The sequence below is a fragment of the Sapajus apella genome, unplaced genomic scaffold (genome assembly GCF_009761245.1).
Source record: "Sapajus apella isolate SASKATOON/1434 unplaced genomic scaffold, GSC_monkey_1.0 scaffold6, whole genome shotgun sequence".
NCBI classification, from domain to species: Eukaryota; Metazoa; Chordata; class Mammalia; order Primates; family Cebidae; genus Sapajus; species Sapajus apella.
This window is the reverse complement of record NW_022436946.1, coordinates 26,589,656-26,617,377: the sequence shown is the minus strand read 5'-3', so window position 1 is coordinate 26,617,377 and position 27,722 is coordinate 26,589,656. Positions and strand designations below refer to the sequence as shown.

The 27,722-nt window shown below is 33.8% G+C and overlaps 1 protein-coding gene across 1 annotated transcript in view; it reads right to left on the bottom strand.

Annotated features, from left to right (window-relative positions):
* Positions 1 to 631: 631 nt before the first annotated feature.
* Positions 632 to 27,722, bottom strand: part of TRDN (triadin) — a 377,062-nt gene continuing 349,971 nt past the window's right edge. Inside the window, exons 38-40 of the mRNA XM_032274890.1 lie at positions 8,377 to 8,415; positions 5,477 to 5,515; positions 632 to 3,239 (exon numbers count right to left, since the gene is read on the bottom strand). Coding sequence (XP_032130781.1) covers positions 3,100 to 3,239; positions 5,477 to 5,515; positions 8,377 to 8,415 — 218 coding nt within the window. The 3' untranslated portion in view covers positions 632 to 3,099. The remainder of the gene's footprint in view (positions 3,240 to 5,476; positions 5,516 to 8,376; positions 8,416 to 27,722) is intronic.

The window sequence follows — 27,722 nt, the reverse complement described above, 5'->3', positions numbered from 1 at the left end:
TGTACCCTTGGGCCTGCCACCTAACCTCTCTGACATTCATTTTCTTTATCTCTAAAGCAAGTGAATGCAACACACTCTTAAGGCACTTTTCAGCTTTTGAGTAGGAAAATAAAATACAAGTCTTTTCACAGAGGGTTACATGTCTGTCACTGATTATAATTTGCAAGATGAATTTGGGGATACTGAAAAAATAAGCCAATATTTGTAATGATACCCTGAAAACTTAAAGACATTTGGGAGTTAGTTGATCAAGGTTCTAGGACTAGTTTTGAAGTAGTCAGTTACTTTTGGCAAATTTTCAAGTTTCTCCAAGGATTAGTTTTTTTGTATGTGCCACTTGGCTTAGACTGTCACTGAATTTTCTATCAGCAATATTTGTTATCTCCCTTGCTTTTTTTCTTCAGAATGATTGTCCAAGGTTGTAAGTTCAATCTCTAAAACACACACTATCACAATACCAGTTTCTAAAATATTTCTGCAAGAAGTTTTAAAAATATATGCCACCCCAATGAGTCAACATACCTGTACTTTTGCTAGGGTTCATTCCAAAAAAATAATTGCCCCATTTGAATGATGATTTATCAGGCTTTAAGAAAACTAAACATAAATCAAAAGCCTTTGGAAAAATCAGTTCTTATTTTCAGATCTTTATCTGTTAAGAGAGGATGAAGGGTGGGTGAAAGTAGGGATGTGACGGGAGTAGTGTATACCAGTTATACAAAATAACTAAAACAATTATGAAATGCTTACATATTCATGGCCAGTATAACTTGAATTATGAATGAACCATTAAAGACAAAGATTCTTAACCAATCATTTATCTTTTCCTTTTAAAATGTAAGGCATCAAACTTAGAAGAGCTATAACTATTTTATTTGATGGTAACATACAAATGACAGTTTAGATAATATTTTTAAAGTGCTATCACCATTGTAACTTTAATCAGATAAAACATAATTATTATTAACATTGTTTCCATTATAGCTGATTTGTCTAAATTCTAATTACAATAAAATATGTCATGTTTTATCCTACCCAATAGTTTTTATATTGAGAGTGAAAGAAACAGTAAAGCACTCAGAGGAAAAATTCGTGCCATATCCAAAAGTATTATTTTGGAAATTTACTTTAGTGTCATATTTATGTTAAAATATTTTATTTGTTTCCACAGTATTTCTATGAGATATTAGACTGTGTGTCCCTGTATCTCTGTTTTACTCCTGGAGAAACAAACACAGTATGTTTAGTAAATTTTTCAAGGTCATTCACTGCGTCAGAATAGCACTGGAATAGAATTTATTGGTGTATTTTTCTTACACAATCCAGCACATAACACAGTGCCCTAAAAGAGTAAGTATTCAATAAATAGTCATTGAATGAAAGGCTTACTGGACAAACCATTTTGTTCTATGAAATCCAAAAGATGTATCATATTTGCTCTTTCTTTACTTAGTAAATTGAGCAGGCTGGAGGAGCAGTTGAGCAACAAACTTCATCCACTGTCCTGCCCACAAGTTTACATTGCTACATGAAGGGGTTTTGCACGATGGTACTGTCTGGTCATTCCTGAAATTATACACTTCCTACATCCCCCATAAAGAGAGTCCTTAATCTGGTTCATGTAACACTGGCTTTCATGGTGTGAATGAGGTCTACCAGCATCTGGCAGAGACCAACTTCTTTCACAAAAGTCTCCAAAAATCCATTATTAGTAATGAACGTATGATTGATACCTTAGCCTAATAATTTTTAGTGAAACTTTTATATCTTGGTCCTAAAGAACCATAGTTAGTGACAATCCTTGAAGATAAATCACTTGGCTAGTCTTCCTCTGGCTATCTCAGGGCTTGCTGATGATAATTACAGTGCTGGAAAGGATAACTCAATTTATTTCCTGAGTTAATTTGTCATAAGTTCAGTTGCAACTGTAAACATGATAAGGTCACAGAGGCATGTGTTTAGAGTTGATAAAAACAATGTAGTAAAGAACATGAGTATTTATATCACTAGGAATATGACAAAAACATAGCAGTCATTCCCAGTGATGCAATGTCAAGTAGGTTAAAAATTGTTATCTATGTCACTGGCACTGATGACCAGTGACCTAAAAAATAAGTAAGACTTCTCATGAAGGCATTTAAGGCTAAAATGAATTCCTTAAATTTTAATGGCATTCATATTTTGCCATTATGAAAAAGAAAACATTTAACTTCACAGAAAGAATATATTAAAGTGAAATGAAAATATTTTTGCATCTGTCACCCAAATTTAGTGATTGATCTAAAATTTCACCGTGGTGACATTTTCATTAGGACACGATCTGGAGAAATCTCAGAATTCCACATCTCATTTGCTTATATTTTAAACAAATGAGTCACTAGACCTGCCTAATTAAATGGTCTATTTTCACTGGACTGAATGTCCTAATTATCATTCAAGACATATCTTAAAGATTTATGAAGCATTTATTCTCCATCTTACCATGTATTAAGCTGTGACATATTTTGAGTTCTAAAAGAGTATCACAAGAAAATTATAACAGTCTGTAGTACAACTGGTACCCATTGTTAGAGCAAAGCCACAACTAAAATAGAAATAGACATAAATAAAAGAAAATCATTAAGCATCAACTTATTGGGTAAATTGAGTTTAGATACCCATATGTTGCAAAAGAGTCATTTTTATATAAGTTCCCCCATATTTTAAACTTGAAGCATAGTCTATGTTGTCATTAAAAAAATAGCTAACTGAAGCCAGGAATTCCATTTTGTAATTGTGTCAATTATTTTGAAAATAGCATTATTAAGTAAACTTTAAATAAGTTTGTGTACAACCTTATAGTGGTTGGAAACAAAATAAATACAAGCACCCCCTCCCACTGCAGCTAACACACATAACAGATTCTTGAGACTTAGACCCTTAAACATGTCTGCTCATCACTCAATCCATTTGGCCACCCTTTCTGTCCACACCAAGCTAAAGTGCAAAATGTTTTCACAGAAATTCTCTGGGTTGCATAATTTCAATTGCCTGCACGATTGTGGACAAAACATCTCATTTCCAAAATCTTAAAGCACTTGTAAGGGTCATACATGTGTGTTACTGTCTCTGTTGCTTCTGTCCTGGAGAATTTGCTTGGCCAGAGCTCTCTCCAGGGCGGTGTGCGGGAGTGAAAGGAAACTGAAATCCATAGCCATTGTACTCATCCAAGTAGACGCACTGGAAGAAACTGATGGGACCTAAGGAACAGAGCATGACAATTTGTTAAGACATGCAGAACATGAGCAAAAAAGCACAGTGAGGCAGTACAGTGCAGCAGATAACATCACAGATTCTGCCATCAGCCTCCGTAGCTGTTGGCAAGTTACTAAACCTCGCTGTATCTTGGAGTCTTCATGTATAAAATCAAAACAACAAAAACCTCGCAGAAATATTATGACAGTTTAATGAGTTACATGTGCTCTTAAAATTCTTCCTGGTACATAATAAGCCTTTAATAAGTGATAATTAAAATGGTCTGGCAGAGAAAGTCAAAGTGCTTATCATATAGACATCTGTTGATGTGCATAGCAATCATAGAGACATAGTAACAGGTTTCAAAACATGAGCTTATCAATATGCAAAGTAACAGACTCTGTGTGTGTGTGTGTGTGTGTGTGCGCATTTTATAATGTCACGGAGAGGTGGTTGCCAATGTCTAGAGGTTTTATTTGCCTTTACTTTAGAGGCAAGAGCCTCCCTAAGTTGGCTTGGTTGCTCTTTCAGGCTATACTCCCAGGTAGCAGCTCTGAGTAGAGAGCAAAACAGGAAAGTTATGGGAGTGTGGTGCAAGTAAGGACTATGGCCAGTAAGCCGGTGTTCCCAGGTAGCAGCTTTGATAAAAGATGGCAAGTTTAGCCTCTCCTCACAATCTTGGGTGACTACAGTCTTCCAGTGTTTTTTATCCTATCTATTTGCATTCTGTCAACCAGCCATAGAGTTTTACAGAAGGCCAGGAAAGAAAATGACAATTAAAGCTAGTGGTGTGTGGGAGATGGGGAAGATTGCCAAATCTATATGATACTAGGGGTTTATGAAGTAGAATAAAGCAAAAGATAGAAAATAGGAAGCTGGAGAAACAACCAGGGAGTATTCTGATTCCATTTCCATGGGTCACTGGGTTTTCAGGGATGACAATAGTTTGAAAAATCTTGAATTTAGTTCTCTTTTCCAGTGCATCTCATCTAGAATTATTTTCTCTTTGTTCTGTCTTCTAACTGAAGCAATAATACAACTCCTCTCTCTTCAAATTTGTGGAGGTTATGGGAGCTTGGGGGTTGGGCAGGCTATAAGAGGAACAGTAGTAAAGCAAAATATGAAGTTTCAAGCGTTTGTATGATATAGCCACAAATTGTTACCAGTAGGTTAATAATTGTGAAAGTTTTGCTATATAAATTGAAAATATGTCCAGATTTACCTATAAGTCTTTTTCTTACGGATTTTGTAATACTACTTGAAAGTATCATAAGACTCTGCTTATTTCCCCGTATTTGTCACAAGCTTACTATATGAAGGATTATAATGAGTGTCTTATCTACTGCAGTAGTTCCAGCATCCAAAGAAGTACTTGGAACGTAGTAGGCATTCCGTATCTGTTCATTGAATCAACTATTAATACAGAGTAGGAGGCATTTACTACTATAAGGGACGTTTTAGTAATTTCCTGCACAAATACATACAAGAAGCACTGGAGGACTAAGAAACATCATTTTTTCAGACAAATATCTAGCTCTTTACTTTAAAAGCATTATGTGAAACAAACTTCAGTTACACTTATTTCAAAAAATTGCTTCCCTTGCTCTGTTCTGCAATTACTTTAATGCATATATAAATTCAAAATGTATTGCTTTACCATTTGAACAAAAATTTCCAATTTGAAAGTACCAAAATAATGAGAATCTTGGGCATTGAATTTTGTAACTGCGTATGAATATCGATGACATTCTAAAATAAATGATCCCAAGGACTGAATACTTAGAGCTTACCATATATCCAGAAAAATCAAAAAGAACTTTGAATCTTAGAAGTGAGTTTCCAAGAAATTGAATTGCTAAAACCTATTTCTTAATTTTTTTCTACTTGATATAAAAAAATTTGGCACATTACTTCAGCTGTCCTATTATAAAGCAGGCAGTAACACATATTTAAACATAGATTCAGCTACAGTACTAAGGATCAGAACTATGTAGAAGGATTTGCGATAACTCCCCTTCGGTCATTACTTGTAATTCTTCCAACTATGTGCCTCTTGCCTAACACAAAAGTGACATGCTTCTCTTTAAAATATAAATGACCTACCTGCTTTAATGTTATACTTCCTGTCTCTGCTAAAAATCTTTTTCTTCGAATACAGCTCTTAAGAGTCTAGCATTTTTACATAGACGTAGCATCTTTAATGTAGAATGATTTATTAGTTTTAATCTAATTATAAACTTACTTTTCTGCTTCTTTGCGGAAGACACGTCTTCAGCTTCTTCTAGTGGATACAAAAATATAAAAGTAAATAACTTGTACATTTACAGCAATTATATAAATATGTATGGGACTGAGAATATCTAAACAGGAGTGCACTATGAAAGAAACAGGAGTTATCCTTTTTATAGTATACTCCAGATTTGTACACAGATTCTATTCATATTTTCACTATAAAATTTAATAGGCAAGAGCCAGAGATAGAAGGGGAGCCCATGAAAAAATGGCATGCTACAGGCAATTGTTTAAATAAGAAAACTGGCCCTGATGTGTCAGATATTCACTAATGAGGATTGGCTGAGATGCATTCCTTTCCTGAGAAGAGATCGTTGAGGCTCAGAGTTACAATATGGTCAGGTTAAAATCTGGCTAAAGATGAACATTTTAGTCAAAAGAATTCTAAATTTGGAGGAACATATGTTTTTAGTGATCATCCTTGCTATGAAAGTAGAGCAGCAGCCCAGTATCCAGCATCTTTACTTTTCACATCTGATTCACTGACTTTATTTATTTATTTATTTTTGCTGTAGTAACAGACATCGCAAGTTTATGCAGTGATGGATAACTTGAAACTATTCCTTTGAACCTATTTCTTCTGTTTAGAAGTTCTTAACTGGTATCCATGAATGGGGTTTTGGAGGTTTTTCTGTAAAATACTGGTAAGAAGTTGTGAGAGAGAGAGAGAGAGAGAGAGAGAGAGAGAGATGGGGGGAGAGAGAGAGAGAGTATGTGTGTTTGTGTGCTTCATAGAAAGTTAGGTTTATAGATCTTAATCAATTTTGCAATTGGTTCTAGAGCTATTCCCCTCAGAGTGTGATCTATGTACCCATAGTTTCAGTATCACTTGATTAATTTATATAAATGTAGATTTTTTTAGGTTCTAACTCAGACATTTCATTCCAAGGGAACCAACAGTTTTGGAAGCACTGGTCTAGGAGTTAAAAACATATGGGCGGCTATTCTTAATAATTCAATTTAAATATATATATATATATATATATATATATATATATATAGTATTCAGAAAAGTATCTTAATACGTGTAAATCTCAACTTTTATTTCATAAGGTACCCATCCTGTGTGTCTTTTCTCAAAGCACAATTTTCCACATTGTTAGTTAATTTTGGGCACTGGCAAAGAATTTATACTTTGATGACTAGAATAATGCTTAGGCAAATTCTTATTGCCTGCAGACAAATTTAGAAGTGGAAGAGAAAATACCTATCTTTATATGCAAACTATGTACCCGACAAAAGCCCAGTATCCAGAGTCTGTAAGACACTTAAACAAACTTGCAAGAAAAAAGCAAACAACCCCATTCAAAGTGGGCAAAGGATATGAACAGGTATTTTTCAAATGAAGACATACATTCAATCAACAAGCATATGAAAAAAAGCTCAACATCACTACTTGTTAGAGAAATGCAAATCAAATCAAAACCACAGTAAGATAACATCTCACACCAGAAAGAATGACAATTATTAAAAGGCAAAAAATAACTTATGTTGCTGAGGTTGCAGAGAAAGGGGAACACTTATACGCTGTTGGTTGGTGTTTACATTAGTTCAACCATTGTGGAAAGCAGTGTGGTGATTCCTCAAAGAACTAAAAACAGTACTACTATTCAACAATACTACTATTCAGCAATGGGATTGCTGGGTAGATACACAAAGGAATATAAATCATTCTATCATAAAGACACATACATACATATGTTTATTGCAGCACTATTCACAATAGCAAAGACATGGAATCAAACTAAATGCCCATCAGTTGTAGACTGGATAAAGAAAATGTAGTACATATATACCATGGAATACTGTGCCTCCATAAAAAAGAATAAGATCATGCCCTTTGCAGGAACATGGATGGAGCTGGAGGTCATTATCCTTAGCAAATTAATGCAGGAACAGAAATCCATATACTGCATGTTCTCACTTATAAGTGGGAGCTAAATAATGAAAAAACATGAAAACAAAGAGGGGGGCAACAGACACTGGGGCCTACTTAAAGGTTGAGAGTGGAAGAAGAAAGAGGATCAGAAAAAAATAACTAATGGGTAGTAGGCTTAATACCTAGGTGATGAAATAATCTGTACAACAAACCTCCATGACACGAGTTTACCTACATAACAAACCTACACATGTACCCCTAAACCTGAAATAAAAGATGGGTTTTTTGTTTCATTTTTTTAAAGAAAACATCTATTTTATACCAGACCCTAACTAAGAAGCCAGGAACCTTTCAAAAAAAAAATCAAGTTATCTGAAGCCCTCACTCTACAGAGGAGAAATTTTGTTCTGGAAATACTTTATGAAGATCATACATCTGGAGATTGCAAGTTTTCCTGAGTGCCTGTCTTCTGGCTTAGACTGAAAGTGTACGGGGGTTGAGTTCTGCTTTCCATTTCTCCTTCTTTCCTTCCTCCCTCCCTCCCTCCCTCTCTTCCTTCCTTCCTTCCTTCCTTCCTTCCTTCCTTCCTTCCTTCCTTCCTTCCTTCTTGATGGTGCTGCTAATATAAGTGATGGATCTCAATTCTTCTTAATTAAATGACGACACTCATGTAATTTTTAATGGAATAATGATTTTGAAGTATTGCTCCTGTAGGTCAATAAACACATCTCATAATTACTAGTAAATAAATACCCAACTAGTGCCTTTAATATGTGAAAAGATATATCTTTTCCAAATAATGTTAAAAAGCTGTTTGTTTTAAAAATAAGCCTACCATGTAAACGTTGCCTAGAAAAGCTAAGGACTAGATCAAGAATAGCTGGCACAGCGAGAGGGGGGAAGTAAAGACAGACAAAACCTTAGAGCGTTGAGAAAAAACGATCCAAATGATCCAAAGACAGCAATCTCACCTTTAGCTTTCTTTGAAGCTGGCACCTGTTCAATATCTTCTTCTAGAGTGCAGAAAAAAAGACATAAAATCATAGTTATTTTTTCAGTTTTCCCAAAGAGGAAGTATTATATTTAAAGGTTTTTAAGAGTCATGAGATCCCTGAAGCCACAAACTCAGCATCTATAGTCTCCGTAAACAAGAGCTTTCTGACCAAAACAGGCACTTGTCTGACTTGGAGAGAGGATGTGGAGAAAATGATTATGGGCTGCACTGTGATAACAGACTGGCAAAGGTTACTTAGGGAAAAGGTCTGTGGTGACTTCCACCACCCACCCCCAGGTATCCCTCCTCCTCTGACTCCTAAAGCTCCTTCCAAAAACTGTAATCACTTATTGAATTTAGGAAAGTTAACGTAAATGAACTCACATGTACAGACTAGATAAAGAGATCAGTGTCTACCCATAGATCTTTTGATTTTATTTATTAGCAGATTGATGAGATTTTAGCCTTTTCGACAATTCTAAAAGCCCAAAAATAAACTAATCTTTGACAAAGATACCAAGAACTAACAATGGGGAAAGACAGTCTCTTCAATACATGCTGTTGGGAAAACTGGATATCTACATGCAAAAGAATGAAAGTGGACCCTTATCTTCCATCGCCCGAAAATCAACTCAAAAAGGGTTTAAAGATTTAAATGTAAAACCTGAAACACTTTTAACAGTAAACACAGGGGAAGAGCTTCTCAACATTGGTCTTGGCAGTGATTTTATGGATCTGACACTAAAAGTACAGGCTACAAAAGCAAAAATAAACAAGTGGAAATATATCACACTAAAAACTGTGTAGAGCAAAGGAAACAATGAAGAAAATGAAAAGGCATCTTATGAAATGGGAGAAAATATTTGCAAGCCATATATCCAAAGAAGATTAATTTCTAAAATATACAAGACATTGATACAACTCAATAGAAAAAAAAAAAATAAATGGGCAAAGGACCTGAGCAGACACTTTTCCAAAGACATATACAAATGACCAACAGGCACATGAAAAGATGCCCTATATCATTAATTGTCATGGAAATGAAATCAAATCACAAAGAGATAATTACCTCATATTTGTTAGAATACCGATTATCAAGAAGTAAAATGATATGTGTTGGTGAGGATTTAGAGAAAAGGAAACTCTTGTACACTGTTGATAGGAATGTTAATTGGTATTGCCATTATGGAAAGCAGTATGGAGGTTCTTAAAAAATTTGTTGTTTATTTATTTAACCACTAGTCAAGAGTGGTCCTCAAAAAATTTGAGAAGAAGCTACCATATGATCCAGAAATTTCACTTCTGGGTATATATCCAAATTTATATCAAGTATATTGTATGCTTGAAATTATCTAAGAAAGCAGATCTTAAATGTTCTCACCACACACACACAGACACACAGAATAGTGGTAACTATGTGAAGTGATGAGTATGTTAATTAGCTTGATTTTAGTAATTATTTTATAATGTATATGTATATCAAAATATCACATTGTATAGAAATATGTATATAATTTTTGTTTGTCACTTATACCTCAATAAAATTGGTAGGGAAAGTAAGACATTTCACTTGAACTAAAGCTCAATACATATACAATGACTGTTAAGTTGTATTATGTAAATCACTTGGTCTTTTCTGCATTCAACTTACAAGCACATAATGGAATAATGTAGAAGTAATTTTAAATCAGAGGTAATTCTAATGAAATACAATTGAATGATGCTTTAGTTTTTAACATTTGAAATTATCTGAAAGAAGGTCAGTTTTATTTATTTAGATTTTGCATACCAGCTGATCACTAGTAAATGAAAAATGGGTAAGATAGGGTCATATGCAAATTTCCTGTAATAGGAAAGTAATGTGACCTTTATGGAAAAATGCTATTATGTAGAAGAACACAACAGAAAAAGAAACAAAATTACTAGAATATTTTTACTATATATTATTAAAGTTTTGATCTAATCAGTTTGAAATAACATTTAAACATAGGTTTAACTCTATTAAATACTGGATAAAATGACCATGGTTTTGAACTGCCTAATCAACAGCTACAAATAAGGGAACAGTACAAACTGTTACATGATGTAGTGAAATAATACCCATATTTAAAAAATGATATCAGTTCCTAAATAAATCAAACAGTATCTTAATTGTGTAATAAGATCCTATTAATTTCTATGGAAGGCTTATACAAAAATAAAATGAGGAATGGTTCTTGTCCACAAGGAACATATATTTTATTTTTGTAGATTATATCACACTTGAAACCTATTCTTTGGATCCATTTATTACTCCTAGAAAAATAAATACAAATGGAAGGAATAAAGAACTCGATGTCTTCAAATTCTATATTCTGGTCCAGTATCAACTGGCTATAAGTGATAAAAGCTGGTAAGAGCTGAGTCACATGTCAATTGCTCAAGAGACAGAAGCAGAGAAAGTAAACTGCAAGGACAGTTGCTATAGAGATGCAATTTCTGTGGAAGCAACTTAGCAGCAAAAACTTACTGAACTAGGAATAATATTCAAGAAAGAAATAAGGCACTTACAGTCCACTTTTTTTTTTAACAACTTGCACATTGAGTGAGTGGTAGTTTTGATGAAACAAATATCTGACTCTGAAAAGGTAGAATAATGGCAGTAAAAGGAGTGTCAAAATATGCCAATGAAATTTTAAAGAGTGACCTGCTTTTGTAGGACAGAGAGGAAAATGTTTTATGAAGGAAGTAAAATTTGAAACGGGACTTATAGTATTTGGGCAGAAGAAGATGCCAAAATTAAAGCGAAGGCAACAGTATGAAAAAAGGCTAAAGACAGCAAAGGACAGAGGTATTCAGGGAGTAGGGGGAATGTTCTGGAAAGGCTGGATAAGATTATCATGTGGAACATCTTATATATCACGCTAAGGAGCCTCAACTGAATTTCATAGCTAGTGAAGTTTGCTCAAGAGATAAATAATGTTTTAGAGATGTACTTGGTAAGAATAAAACCAGAGGATGAGAGAATTAATGCAGAGGATGCAATTTGGAAAGTGTTCTAATAGAATAGAAACAATAAATTCTCCAGGTAGGAGTCACTGAAGGAGTTGAATGCAAAAAAGGTTTTGCCAAAAGAGTAAAATATAATTAAATAAAAGTAAGTGCAAGAAATCAATACTATAAAGTATACTATAATATATTATTTGAGTTTGGAGAAAGACAGTGGTGCCACTCCCAGCCACAAGGAAATCCCTAGGGGACACAGATATTTGCTGGGGATAATGAAAAGTTTGATTTTCTATGGGTTGAACTGTGGTGCTAGGCCAGTCATGCAGTTGCAAATGCTTGGTAGGAAGAAAGAGCCAGCAAGCTATCTGAAAAAGTTAGAAGTTATATGTATCAAGTTAATGGGCAAAACTGGGTAAATTGGGAGATCATCACTTTTAATTGTGGCAATAATAATTCATATTTCTTAAGACTTTCTACATGCTGGGCCATATTAAATTATTTTATATGTGTTAACACATTTTATCCTGACAACAACTGTATGAGGCCAGGACTCCTTTTTTTTGGAGACAGGGTCTGACCCTGTCACCCGGGCTGGAGTGCAATGGCACCATCTCTGTTCACTGCAACCTCTGAGGCAAGGACTCTTATATTGAATCTACTGTACAAGTGGAAGAGAGAAGGGTTAAATCCTGCCCAAGATCACAGAACTAGTGAGTGTCAGAGCCAGAACAAAAACATAATCCAAATCTGCCTACATCAGGGCGTCTTAAAAGAGGACTGAAATTTATTACACAAATAGTACACCTGCTATGTGCCAGCCACTGTTCTAAGTACGTTATAAATGTTAACACTTTTCACCTCCTTAGAAAAAATCTACGAGGAAGATACTATATTGTTCCTGTTTAATAGGTGGGACAATTAAAAATCAGAGAGACTCAACGTCCCAGAGCTATAAGATGTGAAGGAACTGGTATTCAGATGCAGACATTCTGGCTCCAGAGATGGTGCTGTTAATTACTAAGCCAATCTGCCTGTATTAGTTTGTTTTCATACTGCCATAAAGTACTGCCCAAGAATGGCTAATTTATAAAGGAAAGAGATTTAATTAATTCACAGTTCAGCCTGGCTGAAGAAAGCTCAGGAAACTTACAATCATTACAGAAGGGGAAGTCAATATGTCCTTCTTCACATGGTGACAAGGAGAAGAATGAGAACCAAGCAAAGGTGGCAACCCCTTATAAAACCATCAGATCTCCTGAGAACAGGGTTAGGGAAATATAATTCAAAGTGAGATCTGGGTGGGGACATAGCCAAACCATATCACTTTCTTGGGAAGAAGAACTTCTAAACTCTGATTCTAGTACCCATGTGTTATGTTGCCTAACACACCTGCTGGCAGGCTCTGACAAAGTCAAGTTATGCATGAGCCACACACTTGTGCAGAACAGAAATGAAGGAGGAGGCATTCCACTAGCTCCCTTAGAATAAGATGGGATGCTAAGTGTGTCCCTCTGCACTTCCAACAATCTGTTCTCCCTCAGTGGGGATGAAAAGTTACTTAGTTGTCTCTGAAAATGATAATGACAATGAAGAGGTAAGCATAATATTTGTTCTGTTTGTCTAAACATTATAAGTAATGTAGGTTACTGTTATTTCAAACATTGAAGAATAAAAATATACTATCTTGACTTTCAAATTGTAGACTTCACTCTTCACTTACATAAAAACAGACTCCAGAGGAATCAGAATTAGCAATGAATCCATCCTTTCATCTAAGCAGATGTCTGCACTATAACAGAGTCATGAAAAAATGGGTCATCTCGTCTGTATGGCCATCATTTTAATCAATGACTAGGTTTTGTATAAATCTTCAATACTTATTGAATTGGTCCTGCTGTCATGGGGGTTTTTAAATAGCTATCAGTTTATTAAAAATTAGAATGATTACAATAGAAAGTCCTGGATTTTGTCTGGTCAAGTAGTATCAAACCAAAAGAGCTTGTATCTTCTGGTTAACTGAAGGAATTTCTCCTTTGTCCTAAATCCATGATTTGCCTCATCTCACGTAAGTGTCTGTTTCAATACTTAAGAAAAATATTATTCTGTGATCAAGTGGAATATCTGAAAAAGTCAGAAATTACCTCTGTTCTCTGCCTAAAAGTTTTAACTTATCTTCAATAGTGTTTCCCAGCCATGGGTCAAAAAAGTTTCATGACAAATAGTATTTTTTAATAAGGTTCAGGTATTAAGTCTTCATCTCTTTGGTGTGTTAAGGGTAGCCTTGATTCTATGAGGTTGAGGACAGAGATGATTTAAAGACTTGATCTGTTGGTATTTAGGAGACTGTGTGTGTGGACTCTAATAAATAAAGACTCTAATTAAAATTAACACTAGAAGTTCCAAGTATATGAGAAAACGTACAGCCTAGCCTCAGTACCAATGGTAGGTATGGTATATAATTACATGCATTTTTAATTATGTGGGCTTGATATGTGAATTTGCAATTTTTACTCTAAAAATGAAGATTTCTCATTCACAGCAAGCAATCTTATCTTGGTTCTATGTTTTATTCTCTAGAGGAGTGGCTTTCACTTTTTTCTTCACAGAATTCCTTTATAATCTTAAATATGAGGGACCCCAAAACGTTTTTATATGGATTATATCTATTGATAGTTGCCACAATAGAAATTAAAGCAGGCATTTTGTGAACACAGGAAAGTGAAGCACATATTCTTTTAGGCAGAGCAATGATATACTCATTAGTTATTTAGGTTCTGGAGAAGATATAGGCGAGGAGAAAGGTAGATGGCTACTTAGTATCAATATGTAACCTGTTTTAACTTCACAGAACGCTTGAAAGGACATCAGCGACCTGAGTGATCTACAGTAATCCACCTGATTTCTACTTTTTAGTCACTTAGACATAAAACTTTGAATTCTACTTTGCGTAATCACTATTGCTTGTCCTTGACCTAAATTTGGTTTCAAGTCATGCAGGGTTTAGGAGAAACCTCTGAAAAACCCTATTCTAGATAAAGAATTAGCCAACATACAACACATGGAAATAATTAAAAATAAACTTGTCAAAAGGAAAGATGGTTATTAAAAAATAAGTTTGCTAGCCATTTTAACCAATGTCAGGTCACACTATTTTATAAAATAAGCAAGTAAATGTTACTTCTTCAGAAGAAAGTTATGTTGTTTCTCTGACACAGAAATACACATAAAATAGTGCAAAATATAAGCAAGAACACAAACAAAGCAAAATGGGAGTCCTCAAAGTAAGAATTATTACAGGGAAAAAGTCTGGTTGTAATTCCACTTTACAGATTTTGTGGAAAAATGAAAATATAATGTCAATTACTTGCCAATTAAATAATACTAATTTTGCATTTGAAGAATAATTTTAAGTTGATTTGAAATATACAATAACAATAACATTTTTGAGACTTAATGCAGTGGCTCACCCCTGTAATCTCAGCACTTTGTAAGGCTGAGGTGGGACGATCACTGGAGCTGAAGAGTTTGAGGCTGCAAGTGAGTTATTAAAAAATAAAAAAGGATGTTAGGGAAAGAGGAATAGGTATCAGTTATTAAAACCACCACTTCTAAATTTGGATAATTGGAATATGTTCGTAACTCTCATCATATATTTGCAAAACAGTGTCCTAGAAATATATTAACAGTACTTTACATGGATGGTTGGAATCTTAGTTTCTTCTTCATATAAAAGACATAATTCATAATGTATATTTTGGGATGTAGGCTGTGTGTTTATAATATAAAAAGTTAAATCTTAAACAAATGTTTAAAAATTTCAGCCTAGCTTTACAGTCAAAGTGAATATTACCTTGATGGTTTCCTATGATTTATTCATTTAAGATAAAATTATTTTTCCAGCAGCAACTATAAGAACTACAATGAGATATTTTTCTGTGCCAGGTACTCTACTAGATACTAGATTTTACATACGTGTTTTAACCTAAGTCTCACCAATACACCTATGAATTATGGGGAAAAGTCCGATTTACAAGAGAACTTTGAGACCCAAAGTATTTGAAAAGAACTTCCCTGAAGCAACACATTTTAAATGTGTTGAAAGAAGGCATGAAGCTTTCCTCAACACTGAGACCCTTACTCTTTCCACTAAGGTATTCTATCTTTACTTGTAGAACACTTTGCTCTATGCCCTGAAGTAACCAAAAGGAAAAAGGAGGCTACTTAGAAGTAACTTGCAATCGTTTAGAGAAAATGAAAAAGTACCCAACCAAATAGATGAGACTCTGAAGTAAGAGATAGTATATGACAATTGATAGTATAACTGCGAGGTAATTTCAAGAGTGAAATGATCACTTCCTCTTACGTAGATCAAAGAAATTTTTATGGGTGCTCTCCCACTGGTGATGGACTTTGAAAGATCATAATGAATTGTATAGTTAGAGGTACAAAGAATAGCTCAAGAAAAAAGAATGATGAGATCAGCGTTTAGGAGACAGCAGCATTAGAAACATGAAGTGTTCAATTGGGCTAATACCTACAATAGGTATAGAAAATGATGAGACCCAAATTTTTAAATGTACTTTATACCTGCATTATAGAGGCCCTAGACTCTTGGGCTTAGAAATGTAGAATTTATTCCAAATTTACAATGAAGAAATAGTATATCTCACCTATGTAACCCAATCAATTTAAAGTTTTGGAAAATTTAATGTCAGTGGAAATATAAAGGAAGAATGACAAGTCAGATAGGGACAGTTGGGTAGTGAATGCAATGGTTTAGAGGAGAAACAGTAAAAACTTACATGACTTAAAACAAAATTAGGGTTAGGGACAAAGAATACTGATTAGTCAAAGTAGAATTCAAAGTTTTACGTCTAAGTGACTGAAGAGTAGATGTCTAATGGCAAGAGCAGAGTCTCCCCTTGGGATATGAAGAGGGTGGAGGGATAAGGGAAAGAAGATTACAATAGGAAGATCAGTTATAAACTTGTGCAGAAAAAGGGTGAAGTTAGGAATTGAATATGTGACCAGACCTGAAAAAATAGGCTAAGCTTCAGAAGAATTTTGGATCTTATCCACAAAGAGGTGGATAATGTAGATAACAAAACTGGATGGCCCTGTTGAGGAATAGTGCAGAAGGGTAGGAAAGAGAGCTGAGGCTGGAAGAATTCAACATCTGGAGAAAAACAGCAGAAGCCTAGTACTGAGGAAACAGATTGAAAATTAAAAAAAAAAAAAGAATCCTATGTTGTGAAAGCCAAGAGAAGAAAACATTTCAAAAAGGGCAGGCGACCCAGAATCTGGAAGGTATCAGAGTGTTGGGGTGGGGATGGGGCAGATATCTAGGTTGTATGGAAGTGAAGCTGAAAGAGTAAAGAGAAATTGCTAGGAGATCTAGTTCAGAAGTGGCTGCAAATGCAAACGCAGCAAAAGGACAACAGCTCTGAGAAGCAGAAAGGCCAAGGAAAATTTTGTACAAAGGAATATTTGAAGAGGTAAGAGAAACTATTATAGTGAGAACTGCGGAGGCATGATTGAGAGAGAAAGCAAGAGAGGATATATCACAAAGGAATATAGAATGGTAAATCTTATGAGAAGCAGTGCTTCTTGATATGAGAATGGGAGGCTCGTGATAGTGCTGGCAAATGCAAAAGATAAAAAGACACTGTAGGGTCCCGCGTGATGGCTTACGCCTGTAATCCTAGAACTTTGGGAAGCTGAGGTGGGCGGAAAACGAGGTCAGGAGATCGAGACCATCCTGGCCAATATGGTGAAATCCTGTCTCTACTAGTATACAAAAAATTAGCCAGGCATGGTGGTAGGAGCCTGTAATCCCAGCTACTTGGGAGGCTGAGGCAGGGGAATCCCTTGAACCCGGAGGTGGAGATTGCCATGAGGCAAGATCTCACCATTGCACTCCAGCCTGGCAACAGAGTGAGACTCTGTCTCAAAAAAAAAAAAAAAAAAAAAAAAAAAAAAAAAAAAAAAAAGAGAGAGAGAGAGATTGTAATTTGAGCAAGAAGGCACATTTTGAAGAACCCACATTTATGGCATAGATTGTTAATTTTGTTTTTCTCAGTTTTAAACATAAAATTTTTCTGTGTAGTGTCCAGTCTGCTCTGCACATTCTTAGCAAACGCTATAAATAAATCAAAGCCACCTAAATAATGCATGTATATGTACCAGCACAGTTACTCTCTGTTCATCTCTACTAGCAGTCTATTTTGATTTGTGCAGTTTCAAGAAATTCTCATAAGTAAACATCTGGGATCCTTAGTCATAGATGCAAAAGAAGCTTAGCATGAATTTTTGTATTCTTCCTCAGCCCTCTTCCTTTATCAGATTCACTGCCTCTCTCTGTTTCTGCAGAGATATCCAGAGCTCCAAATTATTTTCTCAACTAACTGGCTGAGTTGTATGTAACTGGCTTAACAGAATATTACATTCTAAGAGTTTAGATTTTCCCAAGAAATCTTAATAATCCACAGTAGTTCAAAGCAACGTTTGGCAGCCAGTTTATTTTAGCCCTCAGGTGTGAGATGCTTCTTCTATATGTGCTATTATTTAAAGTAATCATGAGTTTTAAAGAAAATGAACTGCTGCACTGAGAACACACTGAAGATTCTTGAAATTGACTCTAGGGAATAATAAACTATGCAGAGAAAGTTCACATTTGGAATTTTGTAGGCAGCACACATTGAAGCCCGGAGTGTTCAATAAATGTATGTGGCCCTTTTATAGTGTCTGTCCCATCACTCCCAGGATAAACACAGCTGTCTTGAGGGCAGTGTCAGAACAACTTAATATCACCCTTAAATGAATGAGACCACAGTGCTGGGACCCAAAGTCTAATAATAAACAGTGAGAAACATTTCACCAAATGTGCTTTATACACAACCTTTTTCTGGGGCCTAGCAAAAGGGGTGATCAGAGTGGTGGGTATGATCACTGGTACCTATTTAGGAGGCTTTAGCCAAAGGTAATTGTTCCATTTTTTTCTCCTAAAACAAAATCATCATGAATTTAATTACCCTGGCTCTAAAAAGTGATATTGTGTGTAAATCCAAGAAAAAAATAAGAGATATATGCTTTCTTTTTATTTTTTCATGTAATAACTGTATCCATTTTGACACAAAAATTTAATAATTGAAATTTGTCCCTAGCTAGGGGATAACCAGTTATCATTACATAATCATCATCCTCATCCTCATTCTCATAATTACCAATTAATAATCACTTATTATATATTATTATATACCAATCCTTATTTATGCACCCTACTCTTTTATCTTAATCTACCCAAAATTTCTATGAGAATATCATTATTATTCAAAATTTAAAAATGAAGCTATTGAAGTACAAAAGTGTTAAGTGATTTTTCCAAGTTATTCAGCTATTAAATCATGATGGGAACCAGTACTTCTGAAGCTAGTTTTCCTGGTATCAGCTACTACCTTATGATAACATTTGTATGTGTATGTCTATTATGAATTTAGCACTAATTTGTTTAGCAAAAACTACATTAATATTGCCATTCCCTTTCAGCATGAGACCTCTAACAAAACAGAAGTCATTTAAAAAAAATGATTGCTTTCAAATCATGTGTGTATGTGCGCATTTATGTATATGCATGTGTCTATATGTTTATAAACACACATATATTAAATTTAAACACCCATGTGTAGCCTGAAATAAGCTTTAATCCATTCATTACAAGAAGAACTTTTTTTTTAGTTTGTACATATCTGGATTAGTTGAGAATGGTTTGCTTTAATAAAGATTAAATTTACGATTCTATGATGAAGTACTCACAAAATTTTTAATGACATAATTAGTTTTACTAGGACTTAAGATGTCTTGGTTTTTAATTTAGAAAAAGAAAGGCAATAATTTTAGTTAAAATAAGATTTGTGGATAAAATTTGAAAAACTATTAGACACTAATACTTCTGAAAATATGATAGACTGGATACACTAACGTGCTCACTCACAGCAACAAAAACTAATGCCTTTTGTTGAAGGGTTGGGCTCAGAGAAGGTAAAGAAAATCTTCAAATAGAATTTTCCCCTCTGTCCCAGGGAAATTAAAAACAAAAACATCCTGATGATACCTGAAAAGTGGGGATACATTAGGACAAGTGCTTATATTAAAACTGAAATTCAGTAACTAAGTGTACAAGGAGCAAAATGGGGTTGTAGATGCTGAGACCCTTTGTTAAGCCAGACAGGGTGGGACAATGACAAAATTTTCCTAGGGGACTCTGAGAACATAATAGCAATATAGAACTTAAATTTCCTTCATATCTCTCCCCCCAAAATGGATAGAACAGGCAGAGAGCAAAATCTATGAACAATATTTATGACAAAATTAGATGAACCCTAAGATATCTTTGTATTGAGACAAACGGATAGTAAAAAATCTACAAGGAATCAAAGTCTGTGGAAGAAAAGCAGAGGGAAACCATGGGGACTCTGAAAGACTGGTGATCAGGGAACCCCAAATAGCCTACAGGTACTTCCTAAAGGGAGTCAGACTGATAAGATCATCAGCTGAAACTGTGAGGGACTTTGTCAAGTCCAATAACAGGTCAGCATTGAGAGCTGAAGGTGCTGGAACCATCAGATACCCTGTGACCTCGGGAAACTGACAAGCCAGGGCTCACTTTCAGAGTGGATTCCCACAAATTGTAAGGAACTGCTGGGAGAGGAATAAAAGTTGAACAGGGCAGGGTCAGTAAAGACAAAGAAAATGATAAGGTCAGATAAGTGAGAAAAAGTAAGATATCTAAAAAACCTCAAAAAGCTGTCTGTCATAAGTTTTTGTGTGTTATTTCTTTTTTAAAGTTTGTTTTTCTAAATGATTACACAGTAAATTGAGTTTTTTGGTGCAAACGTCTATGAATTTTAAGACACGTGTAGATCTGTGTGACTACAACCACAATTACCTCCAAAAAAATACCTTTGTTACCTTCCTTTATAGTGGCACTCTCCCTCTGTCCCTTACATTGGGAAACTGTTGAGGTGCTCCTCAATGCAAGAATCTCATATGCATGAAAATTTCCAGTATGTAACCTTTAGAGCTTAGCCTCAGAAGAAATAATGCCTTTGAATTCATGTAATTGTTGCACACATAAATTTTTATTCCTGAGTAATATTCTGTTGTGAGGATGTACTAGATCTTCTATATCCATTTTTTTCCCATTTATTTATTTTATTGCATTTTAGGTTTTGGGGTACATGTGAAGAAAATGCAAAATTGTTGCATAGGTACACACGTGGCAGTGTGATTTGCTGCCTCATTTGCCTGTTGAAGGACATTTGGGTTGTTTCCAGTTTTGGCAATTGTGAGTATAGCTGCAATAAACATTTATGTTCATGTTTTTGAGTGAATGTAAATTTTTATTTCCCTCATCCTTCAGGAGTGAGATAATTGGGTCATAACATAAGCATGTGTTTGTCTTTATAAGACATGTTTCTATAGTGTCAGTACCATCTAGCCTTCTCAACAGCAATGTATGAAAGTTCTGGTTGTTTCAAATGCTTGCCAGCACTTGTTTTTGTTTTTCTATTGTTTATATAAAGTTTAGTTATTCTAATAAATGTGTGCTGTTATATAATGGTGGCTTAATTTGCATTTCTCTAATAGCTAATAATTCTAACTATCTTTTCTGGTTATTTGCCACTCATACATTTTCCTTGGTGAAGTATATGTTAAAATCTTTTATTTTTTAAAACTAATTTTAACTAACATTTTGTTTCACTCAATTTGTAAAGAAGACAAGCCCTTTGTTGGATATGTAATTTCCTAAAATTTTCCCAGTCTTTCATTGTTCTTCTACAGAACATATATTTTTAATTGTGAGATGGTATACAATTTATTATTTTTTATTTTACAAATAGTGCTTTTGGTGTGTTGTAACTCTTTGTCTAATGTTTGATCTCAAAGATGTTTTCTCTGAAAAGTTTGATAATTTCATGTTTTACATTTAGAGATATCTATTTTTAATTAATTTTTGCATACTATTTGAGGTTAAAATAGCAGTTTATTTTCAAAATTACATAGCTGTCCAATTGTTTCCATGCCATTGGTTAAAAAGGCTACTTATTGTCCACTGAACTGCTTTTGAGCTTTTATAAAAAAATCAAATGGCCATGTTATGTGCATCTATTTCTTGGATTTTTAATGTTACATCGATCTATGTGGCTATATTTCTGCAGATCCCAAACTCTTGTGATTACTGTACATGTATGGTAAAATTTTAAATTAGGTAATATGATTATTCCAAATTTGTTTTTTTAAATGTTTTAGCTATTGTAAAAGAGATTATATATATTAAGAAATTCTGTCTGAGATATTTATTGGAATTGCATTAAATTATAGATCAATTTAGGGAGCACTGACTTCCTTACTATGTTGAATCTTCCCATTCATGAATATGGTATATCTCTACTTATTTTTAGATCCTCTTTAATAATTTTTATCAACATCTTATGGTTTTCAACATATAGATCATACATACATTTTGATTTATGCATAAGTATTTTATATTGGGTAACCTGTACTAATTTTTTTAAAAGTTTGTTTCCAGTCACTTATTGTATGTGGACAATAATGACTTTTCTGTATCAACTTTATACCCTACTACCTTTTAAAATTCACTTATTAATTCCAGTTTTTGTGTTTATACAGGTTTTAGATTTGCCACATAGACAATCATATAAATAGCGATGGTTTTGTTTTTTTCCTTTCCAAATGTATTAATTTTGTTTCCTTCCTTTTTTGCAGTGGCATGAAGGAGAAAAAATGGAAAAGAGACAATATTTTTAAGAAATGATGGTTATGGATTCCTCAAACAGGTACAAGAAAAAGGTAAAGTCCTGGGTCCTGGAAGTATGTCAGAATAAGAAGAAATCCTCATTCCAATAAGCTGTAGTAAAACTGCAGGAGAACAAAGGCTAAGAGAACATATTTTAAGAAGGCAGAGAGAAAAGATATATTACACAGAAAGAAATGCCGGTTAAATTGATAACACCATTCCACTATTCTATCATTAAAAAAGAAAACAATAGAGTGGAATAATATATTAAAAGGTGCTCAAAGGTGTATGTAACAAAATAAAAAATGTTTTTAGGAATGAAATGATATAGAAAATCTGTCAAATAAGTGAAAACTGAGAATATTTTCTACTAATAGAACTCTACCCAAGGCACTTCTATAGAAGATATTACTAGGAAAAATATGCTATCAAAAGAAAGTCAAAAATGCAAAAGAAATGGTAAACAATTATACTTATAAACAAGTAAATATAGACATATGCTGATTAAACAAGTAATATTGATAAAATTTACATATTCAAGAAGCACAACATTAAGCAAAAAATTTCAGGGTATGTTCTACAATGTGATACACACACACAGAACTGAGAGACCAATGTATGCCATAAAGTTTGAAAAAAGTAATCAAGGAAATCATAAAAATTAAACTCATTGTAGTAGTTACTTCTTATGGGAATCAAGGGTTAGAATAGCGAAGTCACAGTATTTGTAGTACCCAGCTTCCAAATATATGTTATTTTGTTTTTATCAGAAACTACATAATAAAGCATTTTTAAGGAAAAACTACACTGGAATAATTTGTGTTTGTAAGAAGGATAGGAAATTCAAATTTTTAATATTAACTTGCATATAAATGAAAGTTATGAAAAAAATAATGCAGTCTCTCGCAAAACTTTATTTTCCAATCAATTATTTTAGAAATGGAAAGGTCTTTTTTTTTTCTTTCTGTTTTTAAGTATACAATCAATCTCACTTGTGGAAAGAATGTAAAAACCAGCCATAAATATAATTATACATTTATAGCAATGAATTTTTTTTCCACAAACAATATTAACAAAGTGGTAAAAGAGACTTAATAGCTACTTTAGTTTCAGCAATTCAGTTTATTTTTGGGAAACATTTAGATTTAATTTTAGACAAATGAATTCAAAACATAATTGGGCATGAATAACATTATTCATATTGTAAAGTTAAGCAAAAAATGTTTGAAGACTTGTGTAACTACATCCGAATTAGTTAAATTTTCTTGTGCAGTACTAGAAACGTGACTGGCGTATATTGTACAGCAATAATGTTGATTCACTTGTTTAAAAGTTAAAATGTTGATATGTCACCATTAATTAGTTGCATATTATTTTTATCAGCAACTTAATAAGTCTGAGATAACATAAATTATTTGATTTTTGAGGTGAATTAACTCTGAAGTAGCTTTTAGGTTGAATTTGATCATATTAGAAAAGATCATTAATTTAATCATCTAATAAAGGAAACTAAAGATGCTATCAACATAAAATGAAACACATTCTTTTAGTGTTTTAAAATTTCTGTGTTTAAGAAAATTAGTTTTTTCTGCCATAAATTATATTTTATAATTTGCTAACTCATTAATAGTAACATTATTATTTGACAAATTGAAATATTTCTTCAAATGGGAATGACACACTTATTAGGAAATTCCAGTTTTCTGAAATTACTTAAAATTTTCAATTTGGGAAAATATAATCAAGAAAAATAGATTATGCTTTTATTTATTAATAATTATATACATTATAATAACAAGATGCTTTAGTTATGGTTTATTACAGTCACTAAAAGAATCCTTACTAGATATTCATTTCAGAGTTTTCTTTTCCTACCTAAGATATACTAAACATGTAAATTCAGAAAAAGACTATTAACTTTTGTATCTATGAAATCTGTATTTAATTTTATCTTATGCTTAAATTTCAGACTAATTTTCAAGATGCTTAGTTCTGAAATCTAAAATATCTATTCTGCTTTAATATTGAACTAACTACCTTATTTGCTTAGCATATTTATAAAGGAAGAAAAAATGCAGAACCAAAAAAATAAAGCAGAATATTAAAAGCTAGAAAGCTTTTGAAAAACCACAAAATATAGAAAGTTGTTTAAAAACATGGAAATCCTAACTAGTTTTCTAGCAGACTTGGTTGAAAGCTCATTATAAAGCAATAAACTTCTAGAAAAGATTAAATTTTATCATTATGGCAATGTCAAAGTTAAATTTATCATCTTGGACCAAAATTATATCTCAAAGATTATAATGATCTCAAAACCTGGTGCATTCAGGTAATTTTGATGAAGTTCTAATGGCAAAAATGCTCCCTTATTCAAGAAAAAAATACAAGAAAGATGGCAAAATTAAACCTTCACACTGAATAATCTTGAGAAATGTTCCTACGACATTATTTCATTGAAATACTCATTTGAGCTTTATTTTAATGTCGACTCCCAGACAATAGCAACAGAAGAACTATGTGCACCTATAAAATCTTTTTCCCTAATATATCAACATCCATTGGGATAAACATCTTGCCAGGACCACCCACCTGTCAAGAGCCTTGCGACTCATCTAGTTGAAAAACCTTCCCTCAGCATTGTTTGCCCTTTAAGAATGTATTTTATCATCCCTCGGTTTTATTTCATGTTTTGCCTTTGGGCAAGTTTCTGGAAAATAATATTTTAGGATGTATTTTTGCTTTTTCAGAGAAAAAGTTTTCAAAAAATTTAAAATGTTAGTATCAGGAATGGATTGTGGTGTTAATTTAAAATTTAAGAATGTGGGATTTCTCTTGCTTTTAACCTTTAAGATAATAAGTACTAGATATAATACGATCTCACATATCCTCCCTTCAAAGTCTTCCTCCAAACTCCATAAGAAACACATTATTTATCATACATTTACCATATCTACAAAAATAAAGATACAGAATGAAAATCTAGAGAATATGTAGAAATCAGAAAGCAAGAGGCAGGTAGCAAGATGGCTGTGTAGATTCAGCTAATATGAGCCTCTTCCATGGAAAGAAACCAAAATATCAAGTAGATATTCAGACTTTGAATAGATGGTCTAAGAGATTACATTGGAATTCAACAGGGAAGTGATAGGAAGCACCAAAAGCAAAGAAGGAAAAGAGAGTGTAGCAGTCTGTCTGTGATTGGCTGGGAGCCAGGAGAGGCTCTCAAACAAGGGGAAAGAGTAAGGGTGTATTTCCCAGGGCTCCACATTCCAGCCACAGATTAACAATCCTAGATATGGGAGAGTTCCTCAACCCTTGCAGGCCTCAGGACTAATATGGAGAGATGCCTGAAGATTATGCAAAGGCATTGCTCCACATAAGGAGCTCATATTGAGTCCCACAGGCTTCTGAGCCCTGAGCAGCTGCAGTGTGGCATCATTCTGAGAGCTGAGCCCCAAAAGGACTGTGTCCTGCCCTAGAGTCAATGCTGCCACTACCACCACAAGATCAAGGAGAGAGAAAAAAGGCCTGACAGTTTCATGTGGCCTGAAGACAAATTTCACTGTTGCTGCTGCAGGTTGCTTCAGGAACAAGGTACAAGAAAAATGCATGCCCCACAGTTGCCTGCCTATGCCACTCCTATTGAGAGCAGCCCCACCCTCCTTAGTGGTGGGCCCACAGCTGGCATCAGTCTGAGAGCACAGTTGCAAAGAACTGTGTTCTGCCATGGGGCTAACACCACCATGAACACTAAGGAGGGAGAAAGAAAACAGGGCATTTTCAGACACTCAAAATCAAAGTCAAAGTACCCTATCTAAACCAACAACATATAAGCATCTTTAGGAAAAAGTTCTCTCCTATGAAAACAAATCCATAAAATTGGAGAAGACAATTGTTACACCAGATGCACAGATAGCTGCATAAATATACAGAAAACAAAAGAAGAAAATATGATACCTACAAAGGAATACAGTAATAATCCAGCAATAAATCCCAATCAAAAAGAAAATCACAAAATCCCAGCTAAAAATTTCAAAATACTGATTTTAAAGAAGTTCAGTGAGATACAAGAGAATTCTGAAAAGCAATACAGTTAAGTCAGAAAACAATTTAGGACATGAATCAGAAATTTACCAAAGAGATAGCAATTTTAAAATAGAACGAAATTTAAATTCTGAAACTGAAAAAGTCATTGATAAAATACAAAATACATTGGAAACAGGCTAAAGTAAGTAAAAGAAAGAATCTCAGAACCTGAAAACAGTTCTTTGGAAATAATCCAGTAGGTCAAAAATAAAGAAAAATGACTTAAAAATAAGCATTTTTCTGTAATAGGATGACATAAAGTGACAGAATATTCAAATGATCAGTGTTCCCAAGATCAAAGAAGATTGGAAAGGGTTAGAAAACCTATTTAATAAAATAATAGATGAAAACACCTCAAGTCTAGCAAGACACTAGGATATCCAGTCATGGGAGACTAAAAGATCTCCAAAAAGATAAAATTCAAAAAGGTCTTATCTGTGGTATATTATAGTCAAAGTGTCTAAAGTGAAAGACAGAGTATTCTAAAAACAGCAAGAGAAAAGAGTATAAGAGTGCAGTATAAGCACTCGATTCGACCTTCTCTGTCCAGTGCTGTAGCCGCTGACTATGTGGGGCTTTGGGAAATTGAAATGTGATTTGCGCAAGATAAAATGTGCTGTAAGTATAAAATACACATGAGACTTCAAAATCTCAATGCAAAAAAAGAATGTAGAGGATCAATGCATTTCTATATTGAATATATATTGAAATAATATTTGTATAAAGTAAGTTAAATAAAGTAAAATATTACTAAAATTATTTTCACCTGTTTCTTTTTGCTTTTTAATGTGTCAGCTGGAAAATTAAAATGACATATATGTCACACTTTGGATTGGATGGCATTTATTTATCTTTTTTTGTATAAATATGGAAATAAAAAAGGATACATTGTTTTTCCTTGAATTTTAGGAACTTGTAAGAAAATTTACAGTTATATCTTATATACATAGAATTTCTATCTGTACCTGGATCCTGATATTCTAAAGAATCTATTCTGGGAGCTGTGGTTTATAATACAGGAGATACATTCATTCCTAACTATGCTGTTTTTCTTAGATATACAATTATATTTAGGTTAATGAACATCAGAAAACATCAGCAAAAGCGTCACTGTTCAACCACATGTGGTCTTTAGTAAATTTCTAGTGATTGACAGTTTAAGACAGATAAAGATTTATTTATTTAAATGCAAGTCACTTTTATTTTCAGACTTGAAAATATAATAGTGGATTTCTGTTACAAGCTGTAATTTCAAATGACATAGTTTTTTTTTTTTTGTTTAATTTCAATACAAGTAAAGATAGGGGGAGATCCAAGATGGCCGTTTAGGAACAGCTCAGGATTGCAGCTCCCAGTGAAAGCGCAGAGGGTGAGTGGACGCCGCGTTTTTATTGCCCACAGACTAGGAAATTCCCGGGCAGAGGTGCTCCACG